The sequence below is a fragment of the Microtus pennsylvanicus genome, chromosome 15 (assembly GCF_037038515.1).
Source record: "Microtus pennsylvanicus isolate mMicPen1 chromosome 15, mMicPen1.hap1, whole genome shotgun sequence".
Taxonomy (NCBI): domain Eukaryota; kingdom Metazoa; phylum Chordata; class Mammalia; order Rodentia; family Cricetidae; genus Microtus; species Microtus pennsylvanicus.
The window spans coordinates 1,987,653-2,001,323 of NC_134593.1; the positions used below are offsets into that span (position 1 = coordinate 1,987,653).

The window sequence follows — 13,671 nt, forward strand, 5'->3', positions numbered from 1 at the left end:
TGTTTTAAGTAAATGCTGATTGGCCGGGCAGGAAGTATAGGCGGGTAAACCAGACAGGAAGTAGAACAGGAGAATGCTGGAAGGAGGAAGCCCAGTCCTCGCCATTCCCGCCCAGACCACGGAAGAAGCAAGATGTAATCTACCTGGCTGAGAAAGGTACCAAGCCATGTGGCTAACATAGATATGAACAATGGGTTAATATAAGCTTCAAGAGCTAATAAGTAGCCTGAGCTAATGGGTCAATCAGTTTTATAACTTATGAAGATCTTTGTGTGATTTTCTTTGGGGCTTGCCAGCTGTGGGGAACTGGGCAGGACACAAACCCCAATAAGCCAGCCCTCATGTTACAGTTTTTATTTATGGGAGATATGATATAGAAATGAATGCTTTATATTGGTGTTTATTTGGGTCTATTGATACAAATTTAAGATCAATTTGTTACACTGTATATATGTATTTCTGCTTTATTTAAGGTATTGTATTTGCACAGCCCATTTAAAAATGTAATGTATAATTAAGAAATACAGATTAATAGATATTTATCTATAATAGTCAAACTGTAGTCGTGTTAATGAGGTTTTCTAAATGTATAGAGATATATTTCAGATGAATAGGTATTCTTCAAACCTTTCAAAGACCTACAGAATAGGCAATTAATGTGTTTTAAGAACTTAGTCTTTTCACAATTGTGAGACATGTCTGCTTTTGGCAGCACCAATTACTTCAGAGATGTTGACAGGCTTTGAAGAAACTTGTTACAGAATTTGCCTTCAATGTGACAAGGCTAGCCATTTGGGAAAGAAACTGCTCTTGCCTGGACTGCTTGATGGTATACTGTATAAACTGGACATGAAGGACCCAAAGAAAAATGACTGCTGAACTTACCTAAAGAAAGTGAGACAGCCAAGCAGTGGTGGTGCATGCCTTTAATCCCAGTACTCGGGAGGCAGAGGCAGGCAGATCTTTATGAGTTTGAGGCCAGCCTGGTCTACAAGAGCTAGTTCCAGGACAGGCTCCAAAGGCTACAGAGAAACCCTTTCTCGAAAAAAAAAAAAAGAAATACACACAGACAAAACACTAATACACATAAAAATAAATCATTTAAAAACAAAGAAAGTGAGACAGTTCTTCAGGGTTTCTGCTGCATGAAAGAGTCTGCCAGACATTCTGAAGGACATAGAAGAAAGCAACTACTGATGAATTTTGCCATTACAAGATAGAACAGATCTTCAAATTTCCTGCTTCATGAAAAATCTGCAGGGTACTATGGGCCTATAGGCTGAAGATGGATGTCCCAACATTACAGAAGAGCTTTGGGTAGCTGTTCAGGCAGCAAGATGTCTCTGTCAATTTTAGAGCTTTGGAAGTTGCCTACAATGTACTTCCTGTTTACTTAGGTAGTATTATATCCTTCTGGGATCTTTGAAGAGTTGAAGACAGATAGTTATAGTTTTCCTTAGTTATGATAAAAGGTAAATTAGATATAAAACTTTAGACTCACAAAGATAAGACATTATTTTTCTTAATTTACCAAATGTAAATGCTAAATATTGTAACTATAATTCTTGCTTGATAACTGTTTTGTTATATTGTTAAAGTTAAAACTTTCCTTTTATTTAGACAGAAAAGGGAAGAAGATGTGTGATGTCCTTCTGTATATGTGTTGCTTTTATTAGTTGATGAATAAAGTTTTTTTGGCCAATAGTTTAGCAGAGCAAAGCCAGGAAGGAAATCTGAACAGAGATATATAGAGTGAGTAGGTGAAGTTAAGGAGACACCATGAAGCTTCCAAAAAAGAAGAGCATGCTGGAACTTTACTGGTAGGGCACAGCCTCATAGTGATGCACAGTTTAATAGAAATGGGTTAATTCAAGATGTAAGAGCTAGCTAAGAATACAGTGTTGTAATTAATATAGTTTCTGTGTGATTATTTGGGTCTGGGCAGCTGGGAAACAAATGCACAGTCTCGGCTTACACATATATGCACATATATATATATGTATATATATATATATATATATATATATATATATATCTGTAACAATAATAATGAAAGAGATCATGAGCTTGACTGATGAGATCATGAATTGATAGCTGGGGACACAGGAAGAGTTGGGGTAAGGAGAAGGAAGAGCTGGGATGATATAGACATAGTGCCTATGTACAACATTTCTAAAAAAATATTAAATAAAAATTTATATACTCAGATGTTGATGTTCACACACTGTGAAAAAGTTGACTAGGACTGGAAATAATACCCCCAAATAACCCTTTTCTATAGATCTATGGCTTTGGCTTCTTTCTGGTCTCATTTCCATCTGCAGTTAAATGTCGTTCTGAGAACTCAGTCAGTAGAGGGAGCTTTGGGGAAAGAAATGTGAGGGAACACTTCAGTCCCGGAGTTGGAGAAGTTGGCTCTGTGACTTTAGTAATTCAAGCAAACTGCCACAGAACACGAACCAGAACAGCCATGAACTGACTGAGATGCCAAGGGCAGGAAACACAGAAGAGAACCTTCAAACATGCTTGCTAAGCTCAGAGTTCCAGGCCTCATTCCCCATTACATAACTTAAAAACCTATGGCATTTAGGACATGCAGTGTTTAGGTTCTTCAGAGCTACTGACTCTGGGGTTTCTAAGAAATTATTCCCAAACAGAAAGTCACTGTTGACTGGGAGTTGTAGAGAGGCTGCAGTTCCCTGGCCTTTAGCTTTCTTGCAGCTTGAAGGCAGGTAGCAAGAACAAAGCACTGACGGATAGGTTATATTCTAATGAAGGCACAGAAACTGCGATTTGAATGCCAAGTAATGTCCATATGGCAAAACTTCTATTTTGATTTTTTAATTTTAAATTTATGTATTTAATTTTTAAGAAATTATTTATATATTTTGGCTTTTTTTTTTGAGACAAGATTTCTCTGTGTAACAGCTCTGGTTGTCCTGGAACTCGCTCTATAGACCAGGCTGGCCTCCAACTCATAGAGATCCACCTGCCTTTTCCTCCCAAGTGCTGAGATTAAAAGTGTGTGTCACTTCTATCTGACAATTTTTTTTTTGCTTTATGGAAAATTTATTGCAATATTCCAAAAGCACATCACTTTTTCTTCTCAACATCTTGCTCTGCAGCTTCCTTTGCCCTCTTTGCTCGGATGCCAAAGAGCCGGGCATTGGCCCGGGCCATGCGAAGACTGGCAAAAGCCTTGAAGTTCTTCTCTTCTTCTGTGATGACTCTGGCTTTCTCCTTTTTATAAACATTCCGGATGGGCATCACAGGTCCTGTTAGCTGAGTGGCCAATTTAAGTTCTTCAGCCGAACTATCTCCCTTCTTTGGAGCGGAAGGCTTCCTGGGGAAGAGGATGAGCTTGGAGCGGTACTCCTTCAGGCGCTGCACGTTGGCCTGCAGGGACTCGGTGGACTTGTTTCGCCTCCTTGGATCCACGGAGATGCCGATGGTGCGAGCCACCTTCTTATGGATACCAGCCACCCTGAGTTCCTCCAGGCTGAAGCCCCGGCCAGCTCGGACCTTGGTGTGGTAGCGCACTGTGGGGCACCTCACGATAGGCCTGATGGGTCCAGACGCGGGGCGCGGGGCAATGCGGCGCGCTTTCGCCTGCCGGGCCTTGCGCCTGCGGATCTTGCGTGCCGGCTGGTTGAACCAAGTGTCCACTCGCCGCTGCCAGTCCTTGTGGAAGTGGGGCTTCAAGATCATGCCATTCCGGCTGGGCGCCATGGCTGCCTCCCGTGCAGGGGAACGGCCGAGCGGAAAGGCCTATCTGACAATTTTTAAACTCTTTTATTTAACTTTTTGTTTTGTTTTTCAAGACAAGGTTTTTTTTTTTTTTTTTTTTTTAGTCCTGGATGTCCTGGTATTTACTCTGCAAATGAGGCTAGCCTGCAACTCAAGGAGAGATCTCCCTGTCTCTATCTGCCCTCATACTTGAGTGCTTGGATTATAGGCATGTATCATCATCCTGAAGCTCTTTTGAGAGTTTTTAATCATTAAAGTGAAAGCATTCTTAATGTGTAGGCTACAAATAGCAGCTAGACTTGGTTTATAGCTTCGATTACTAACTTCTGATCTAAGCCAACTCTCAGCCCAGCCTCTGAACTTTATCTGTATCTATGTTTTCCTTCAGGAATACTTATATAAATGTCTTATTCCCGGACCCATGTAGAGGTAGTCGCCTCAAAAACAAACAAATGAAGAAACAAAAAAAACAAAGCAAAACCCCTTTGAGCAATCTTGAGAAAGACGCAGGTGGATCTCTGTGAGTTGGAGGCCAGATTGGTCTACATAGTGAGTTCCAGAACACCCAGGGATATATAGAGAGATCTTGCCTCAAAGAACAAAACAAACTATCAAAAAAAGAAAAATTCTCTTTCAGGTGCTACTGTGTATTGCTGAGCAGAGAAGGCATTTAAAAACTGGGACCAAGGAGCTGGAGAGGTAGTTCAGCACTTAAGGGCTCAGTAGTCCTTCGTAAGGCCAAGTGTTCAGTTCCCAGCACCCACGTGACAGTTTACAACACTCTGTAATTCCAGTTCCAGGAAGATCCGACACTTTTTTCTGGCTTCTGCAGGCACTGCACATGCATGATTCGCATTCACATGTCCAGGCAAAACACTCATACATATAAAATACAAATAGATAAAAAACTGAGACAGAGCTCAGGGATTGATTGAAACATGATTCTCAGAATAAGCAGAGATTACCGCTCTTCTTTCATGAATAACCTACCGTAGGATGTGCTTCTTGTCAAGCAGGCCCTCTGGTGGCCTAGTGTAGAACGAAGGGGCAAAAGAAAAGGTGCAATTTGATGCACTGAGATTTGAACCCAAACGAAGCCTTATTGATGGAGGTTTTATCGAGTGACTCAGTTTCTCTAGCTTGTTTATTATGCTGTAAGGAAAGATTATCTGGTGAGACTTTGTGGAGGCTGTCAAGAACCTGAAGCATAATATATATGTTAGTTACTTTTCACTCTGACAAAGCATCTCACAGAAGCAGTGTAAAGGGGCAATGCTCTATTTCTGCTCATGGTTGCAGAGAATTGAGCTCACATACTCTATGTTGGCTCTGTGGCCAGCTAGTGGGAGTGTGCTCAGGCAGAAAGCAGAAAGTCAGTCCAGGCAGGAACAGGCACAGCCTTCAAAGATAACCTCTCAGTGACCTACTTCCTCATCCAAAGTTTCCACATCCTTCCAAAATGGTGTCACTAACTAGAAACCATGAACCTGTGGGCACTTCCTATTATAATCTTAAAGCTGACAGTTAATTCATACTAACTTTTAGCACTAAGAGATAGATGCAGGGACACTCCAAGAAATGCCCATGTATGAGAAGCTGGATAAGGGCTATGGATTAGAATGAACCTGCAATCCAAGTCTCTCTCTCTCTCTCTCTCTCTCTCTCTCTCTCTCTCTCTCTCTCTCTCTCTCTCTCTCTCTCTCAGTTACGGGGAGGGGAAAATTCTAGGCTTTAATAGAAAACAGTCTAGGCAGGAGTACTTTGTTATGTCCAGTCTGTGGAATCCCAAAAGACCACCAGGAAGACCGATTCACCAAAATACAAAAGCAAGGTTATTGTGTACATGATACAAGCTGTCAGGGACCTCGTTGGTGCAGCAGCAAGAGGAGGTACCCCAACCATCTAGAGTACATTATTTTAAGGCAAAACCCAGAAAAGTTACATTAGCAGAGTGTGGGGTGACAGGTTCAATCCTGATTGATTCATATCTAGGGACTTTTCAGAAGTTTTATTTTCGAACCTTGCCTGTTGCTTGCCAAGTTTTCTTGTTAACTGACCTTCGGGTGGGAACCTTCTGTAGCTGTTTGTACTTTTCAGGCAACTACCCTATTACTTTTGCCCCTAGCCATTTCTGGGACTGGAATGTTTTACAGGAAATAGCTTACACAAGACACAAGACAGAGGCAGAGGACAAAATGGAGGAACTTTGATTCTTCATGCCTGATTTTTGATGCCATGACATGGCAATTACAAACATCACACCAGAGAACTATACAACCTAGTTACAGATAAATGAGCAAATTACAATATCCTTTGACTATTTTAAATGAGTATACTATTTAGTGTTGGACCTTATTCTTAATTCTCCTTGGCTTCATGTGGACCATAAGGCCACGGGTTGTACAGCCTGGCTCTTGGATTACCTGATTCTGATTATAGGATCTCTGTACCTTCCCTTGCCTTTGAAGTTTTTGCTAGCACTAGATGTTGTAGGTCACTGACAACAACTTGAAATATCTCTTGCTTTAGAAGAACCAAATTCTGCCCCATAGAAGCTCGGTTGATTGTTTCCTCTTTATGAACAAAGCCAATTTTGCCTTCTCATCTCCCTCAAGAAACAGCTGTCTGAGGTCTCCAGGATGACAGTGAACTGGATGCCTCTCCAGCCACACCTCTCACTGAGCATGAGCCCACCAATTCCCAGCTCTCCCCTCTCCCATGTCATCCCATGCCCACAGGAAGTAGCCAGACTTGAGCCAGTGCCCCTTTATCCAAGGGGTCTAAAATGTTTGGTTGAAGGGCTTCACCTCTGCATGCTGGCACCCCTTTATCCAAAAAGTCTGGAATGTTGGTCAAAAGCATCACCTCAGTTCCTTGGCACCCTTTTGTACAAAAAGTCTGGAATATTTGACTGGAAGTTTCACCCCAGCTTCTGGCATAAGCTCCCTCCCCTGGGAGTTGTTTCAGTTTCCTAATCTATAAATGCCTCTGATTTTTGACTTCCATTTTGAATTCATTATGACATTTGCATAATTTACTTATTAATGAGTTAAATAAAATCTTTGATATGTGTTCTTTCAATACTTATGTCAGTCGTGATTTTGTATTTTGCATGAAAAATTATCCCTTAATTGCCTGCTTAATTATGAACATAAAATTAGAAATGTCTTCCTAGAAAGTCTCTTTCTCTCTTTCTCCTTTAATCATCTACTCTTTGAGCTGGATGCTAGTGGCACACTCTCTTAATCTCAGCACTCGGGAGGTAGAGGCACATGAACCTTTGTGAGTTTAAGACCCACCTAATCTACATAGTGTTTTCCACAGCAGCCAGAGCTGTATAGTGAGACCCTGTCCCCCACCAAAAAAATCATCTTCTCTTTCTGCTTACATTTGCTCGTGACTCTTCCTCAATAGTTTCAAGGACTTTGAATGATGCCTAAAGTTTTCATCCACAAAATAGAAGAGAAAGCATTCTATCAACAGCAAGAAGCTGTCCTCAAACTCAATGACCTATGGACTCTTTTGTTGGAGCCCACAAGACTATACATGGAATGCACAGCTGACATACCAATAGACAGATTTACGGGAAGTGTATACATGCACATCCACATGGAAGGGAAGTGTATAGTGCACATCCACATGGAAGGGAAGTGTATACGTGCACATCCACATGGAAGGGAAGTGTATACGTGCACATCCACATGGAAGGGAAGTGTATACGTGCACATCCACATGGAAGGGAAGTGTATACGTGCACATCTACATGGAATAACCCATTCTGCAGACCTCTGGGAACACTTGTCTTTTGGAAAAGTCATGATCATATCTGTAGAAACCTTGTGAAGCCATGATTCTTCCCCTCAATATAGGATTCATTCCCAAAACAGTGTGACTTCTTCACTGGCAACTGAGTGATCTCACTCCATTCCCCCACACCTTGAGGCTTTGGAGTGATGGCATTCACTCTTTGTTCTATCAGTCAAATTTACAGGATCAATCCAACAAAATTACCTGCTAGCAGACCACACCGAGCTGCAGCCCCACCTTTGCTAACAAAGAAATCTGGGCATCCCAAATCTGGTTATCATAAAAGGCGTTAGATGAGGAGAATGGGTGAATCCAGGATTCAGGGATGTTAAGTAACATAATCTAATGGTACTTCTCCTTGAATACTGGCTCTTCCCTGGGTTGGGTTACCTGTTCCGGAGTAAAGCTTTGTCAGGTTCTACCTGCCTTTTTGTAATTTTGAAATGCAAATTATCATTATCCTTGTCTATAAAATTTTCCAACTATGACTGTAAAAACTAGAAACCTCGTGGAGATCAGCCCTTACTCTTACTCTTCTACTTCTCCTTGCTATTTCTTGTACTTCTTCCCCTTACTCTCCTTCTTTTCTTCCTTTTATTCTTCCTCTCCTCTGCACCCTTTCACTTCACTTTCTCCTCTTGCATGATAAATAAAGAACATGCAGAGATAAAGTGCTTGAATTAATTTTTTACCTTTAGATCCTCGCCTGCTGTAGACATCCAATCCTGAGCCTTGAGGGGGTACTGGGGCTGGTACTCACGGCCCCCAATATTCCTTATGTTTTTAAATTACTGACTATACCCTGACATGATTAGAACTTCAGCTTATGTGAGTTGGACCTATCACCACTCACTGTGCTAAAGACTAGACCAATACATTTTGAAATCTGTCTATTTAGCAGGCAGGATGGCTCACACCTGTAATTCTACCCCTTAGCTGAAGTGGGAGAATAACCATGAATGTGTAGTCACTCTGAGCTACACAGTGGGCTACAGGGTGAGACTTAAAGACATACAAACAACAACTAAACATAAATTATACATGTTAGTTCACTGAAAACAACAATAGCAAACCATTTCATGTTAGCATGCTTTACCATTTCATGTTAGCATGCTTTTTAATGAAAAAAAAATCCATTTCCCCAGACAAAAAGTATGGTAAGAAGAGATGGACCTCTTTTCAGAATTTTTGCAGATCTTTTTAATGTGTAGTTTATTAGAAGGCAGGTAGAGTCTCACATGGATCCCTGTGTTTAGTCTGTTGTAGCATCAGTATCCTGCAGTTTCCCAAATGCCTCATTCTTTGAGGAGATGGAATCAAAAACAATGCTCCAGGATTGTTACTAAACCTTAGAGAATCTGCAGAAGGACCTCAGAGACCCTACAGAGTTCCTGGAATACCCTGTGAGAAGTGCTATTAAAAATCACCTACAGGTAGGGCCAGTGACATTCTGATGGAGGGATATGCTGGTACACTATACTAGTCCCCATCTGAGAATTCTGGTTTGCTTCTGCAAGCCTTCTGGGAGAGCTTTCCTTTGTGTGTGCGCATGTGGATGGGTGCATGTGTTCGTAGCAGCATCTGTTGCTCTATGATGCAATTCAAATCCAAGCTTATATGGGCTGTCATGTGTTCATGGCATTTGGACAGAAATGGGATGGAGATTGTAAAGTATTTTTCTTAAATGCCAAACCTCTCTGGTGCGGGAGAGTTGTCTGTATTCTGTCAATCATGTTTTAAATAAACGCTGATTGGCCAGGCATGAAGTATAGGTGGGAAAACCAGATAGGAAGTAGAAATGATGCAATGAGAACAGGAGAATTCTTGGAAGGAGGAAGTTGATTCCTCCCACTCCTGCCCAGACCACCAAAGCAACAGGATGTGATCTGCCCCACTGAAAAAGGTACTGAGCCACATGACTAAAATAGATAAGAATAATGGGTTAATATAAGCTACAAGAACTAATAAGTAGCCTGAGCTAATGGGCCAATCAGCTTTATAACTTATAGAGATCTCTGTGTGATTTTCTTTGGGGCTTGCTGGCTGTGGGGTAATGGGTGGGACAGAAACCCCACTAGCAGGCCTTGCATATGTTACACCTCTCTACCAAGGCAAATAATCCCAGTGAGACCAAATAAAACTGAATTAAAAGATACCCAGGTTTAACTGGGTGCCAGTGCTTCTGGATGGTCATGTGAAAACATGGAAAGGGGAAGAGAGAGGAGGGGAGACCACGGGTAACCTGGAGACCATGAGTTCATTCTCTGGGGACCAGATTAAATAGGCTGTGGGAGTGGTCCTGACCTACCCCGGGGAGGGGTTACCATTTGTCGGGCTTTTTGACACTCCCTGGAGAGGAGTCACCATTTGGTGGGCTTTCTCAGAGGTGGAGTTTGGACTGAAGCAACTCCCAGAGGAGGGAGGTTATGCCAGAAGCAGGGGTGAAGCCCCCAGCCAAATATTCCAGACTTTTTGTATAAACGGATGCCAGGGAGCTGAGGTGATGCTTTTGATCAAACATTCCAGACTTTTTGGATAAAGAGGTGCCAGCGAGTGGAGGTAAGCCCCTCAACCAAATATTTTAGACTTTTTGGATAAAGGGGTGCCAGCTCAAGTCTGTCTACTTTCTATGGGTGGGCGTGGGGCAACGTGGGAGATCTGGGACTTGGTGGGCTCATGCTCAGTGAGAGGTGTGACTGAAGAGGCATCCAGTTTACTTTCATCCTGGAGACCTCAGGCAGCTGTTTCTTGAGGGAGATGAGAAGGCAGGTGGCTAGGAGAAAAAATATATTGTTATTATTGGCCCTATGAATGGGACTAGCCATGGGACAAATTATTAACTGCCAGAAAGAATGGGACAGAGAAGTGTCCTGGTTGTACAGATGAGGCTTGGGTGAATAACTGAGCAGATATGCCCTTTTAAAACCAGATTTCAGTTGGTTGGTGTCCTTTTGAGTCAAGAGAGTCAGTTCCAATGGTGAAGTCCCAGGAGTTGGTGCAGGTGTTGGCATTGTCTGGACAGTGCTTTGTAAGCTGGTCTTGGCCCAGACAGCAGGAATGACCTGTAAAATATGCTTGAAAATGGGTGGGGTTAAAATAGGCTCTGGAGACAAGACTGTTAGTTTTTTATCAGAACAGAGTTGTTGATATAGCAGCATAACTTTTTAGGGAACCTGCAGGTATCTGTAAGACAACTGGAACATAAACATTTTAGAAGACAATTAAAGAGAATTGAGAACTCTGAATTTTTAAAGATACACCTGAAACCTGTCATTCTTGGACTATGAAGCCTGTTAAAGAGGCATATCTCTCTGTATTTTATCAGGAAACATAACACATGAAGTAATGAGCTATCAGTACCTTAAGTCATCAAATGCCATTAGACAGATATAAGGGAGATAAATGAGCAGAAATAAGACAGCTTTTTTTAGTGCCGCAGGCAATCCCAAGTCTCTCCTTAGTCCTTGGAGAACACCAGCCTTAGAAGCAGTGTTTGCCATGAGCTGCTGAGAATAAGAGGCCCAAAGATTTTCCTGTGGGGGGAAGATTTAGTCTACCTGTCTTGGCAGGATGAGAAGATCTATCCCCAGGTATAGCATCCAGGAAGCTGAAGAGGTGGAACGCCGCTTCTTGCTACGCAGGTGACTTTGCCAAGCCCAAAGGCAAGCCTCAAGGTAGAAGGTCTTTTGTAACCACATATCTTTTTGGAGGAGCTATAGGATGCTGCAAGAACTGGCATGTCTCTGTGTTGAAGCTCTTATGTTAAATGCCATACTCTTCGATCTGTAAAAGCACTTGAGAATTGGGTAATTGTAAAAGGGTGCATACGTTATAGAAATGTATTTTACCCAATTAATTATAGCTTACCATTGCTAGTAAATGTAAGAAGATTAAAAGGAATATTTTAATAAGTCAAAGAATACTAGCACATGTGGGTACTCTTACCCAAGATGGTGGTGAGGTCAAAATGGAGGTTACCCATGTGTTTGTATTTTTCCAGAGCTGTTGTGATCTGGAGTTATAAGCCTTACAGATCTTAAAATATGCACACATACACATAGAGAAATGAGACAAGCATACTGTGAAATCAAACACACACACTCACAGAGACATAAAGCAAGCGTACTGTAGAAACACACCCCCATACTCACACAGACATAAAACAAGCATACTGTGGCCATATTATTTTAACAGATGGACAAATAAAATTCTTATAGGAACCTGTGTCAGCCGACCAACTTGAAAAACCTGATGTAGGCAAGCAGTAGAAGCCAGGGAAGCACAGAGGTGGTCCCATTATTAGCAGACGCTGCAAGAGGGAACAAAAACAAAGAATGGAAGAACTATATGCTTCTAGAGTGGAAGGAGTGGGGGGGGGCGGGGACAGATCCGGATCCACTGTAGAGAACAAACAGTGAGAGACAAACAGCTGGAGAAGCGGGGAGGGGAGTGGGGAATGGGAGTGGGGGTGGGAGCATGCATCCAGAAAACATGGGCTTTTTAAAAAATTTATTTATTTATTAAAGATTTCTGCCTCCTCCCCGCCACCGCCTCCCATTTCCCTCCCCCTCCCCGATCAAGTCACCCTCCCTCATCAGCTCAAAGAGCAATCAGGGTTCCCTGCCCTGTGGGAAGTCCAAGGACCACCCACCTCCATCCAGGTCTAGTAAGGTGAGCATCCAAACTGCCTAGGCTCCCCCAAAGCCAGTACATGCAGTAGGATCAAAAACCCATTGCCATTGTTCTTGAGTTCTCAGTAGTCCTCATTGTCCGCTATGTTCAGCAAGTCCGGCTTTATCCCATGCTTTTTCAGACCCAGGCCAGCTGGCCTTAAACATGGGCTTTTGGAGCCTTGTTTTTTTTACATTAGGTGTTAGCCCCAATTTAAAAGGATTTTTGTAAAAGGCAATCCAATGACATTTGAGGATCAGGCTTCGAATCACATTAGGAGTCTATGCCAAGTCTTGGAATTCAAGCCTGTCACAATGTGTCCACCAGGACAGGGCTCTTGAGTCAAAAATGGGGGGGCATGGAAAATGAGTGGCAGGTGTCTCTATCCACCCAGTCCCACCTCAGCGAGACATGGCTCACCGCTTGCATCAGGCACCTGGTACAGGCCATGACTCCATCAGGAAAGTCCAAAAACTGACAAACATAAACAAATGTGAAGGGGGCCCGGGCCCTAGCGGCATGTACTCAAAAAGATGTACTCACTGAGATGAAGCCGATCTTGGCAAAGCAAAGAACACGCGAGAGAAGGATATTTTTCAACATGTGGCCTTGGGCCCATGGGAAAAACAGCCCCCGTCATGAGACCTCCAAATGGTAAGTATTTTCTTAGACAAACCTCTCTGCCAACACAAATAATCCCAATCAAACCAAATCAGACCAAATTAAAAGGCAAACATGTTTGATTGGGTGCTAGCACTCTTGGGTGGCCCCAGGAAAACATGGAGAGGGGAAGAGAGAGAAGGAAAGACCACGGGTAACCCAGGGACCACGTGTTCATTCTCTGGGGGGCAGCTTAAATAGCCTAAGAGGGTGGTTTTGACCCTCACTGGGGAGGGGTCACCATTTGGCAGGCTTTCTCAGAGGTGAAGTTTGGACTGAGGCAACTCCCAGGGGAGGGAACTTATGCCAGGAACTAGGGTGAGGCCCCAACCAAATATTCCAGACGTTTTGCATAAAGGGGTGCCAGGGAGCTGAGGTGATGCTTTTGACCAACCAGAGGTTGTTGGGGCAGAAATGAACACCCTTTCTCTTATCTTTCTCCAGCTTTGATGAGGCCTATAGCTTCATGGGTGAGGGCACTGTTCTTGCTTTTCTTACTGAACTTTACCCGGATCTTGGCTGGAGGGAGAAAGGTTCATGACCACTTGGAAGATTCTACTTCTGACCCACAGACAGTTGCTGAGTTCAGCTGACAGAGCAGCTTTTATTAGAACAGTAGTTGGAAAAGGAAGAATTCTTTTTCCCCTCCTGAAAGTCTTCAAGAAATAAAGCAACAATTTGCATCATCCCTGATATAATAAATCTTCTTGGTTTTTCCTTTTACAGGACCCATGATATCAAGAAGTATTCTCTGTGCAAAACAACCCTAATAGTTTCTGCTGACAG

At 42.7% G+C, this 13,671-nt stretch overlaps 1 protein-coding gene across 1 annotated transcript; it reads right to left on the reverse strand.

Annotated features, from left to right (window-relative positions):
• Positions 1–3,052: 3,052 nt before the first annotated feature.
• LOC142835974 (large ribosomal subunit protein eL13) lies at positions 3,053–3,764 on the reverse strand. The gene has a single exon (XM_075949860.1). It carries the CDS (start codon positions 3,727–3,729, stop codon positions 3,094–3,096), a length of 636 nt encoding a protein of 211 aa, XP_075805975.1. The 5' UTR covers positions 3,730–3,764; the 3' UTR covers positions 3,053–3,093.
• Between the last annotated feature and the right edge of the window lie 9,907 nt (positions 3,765–13,671).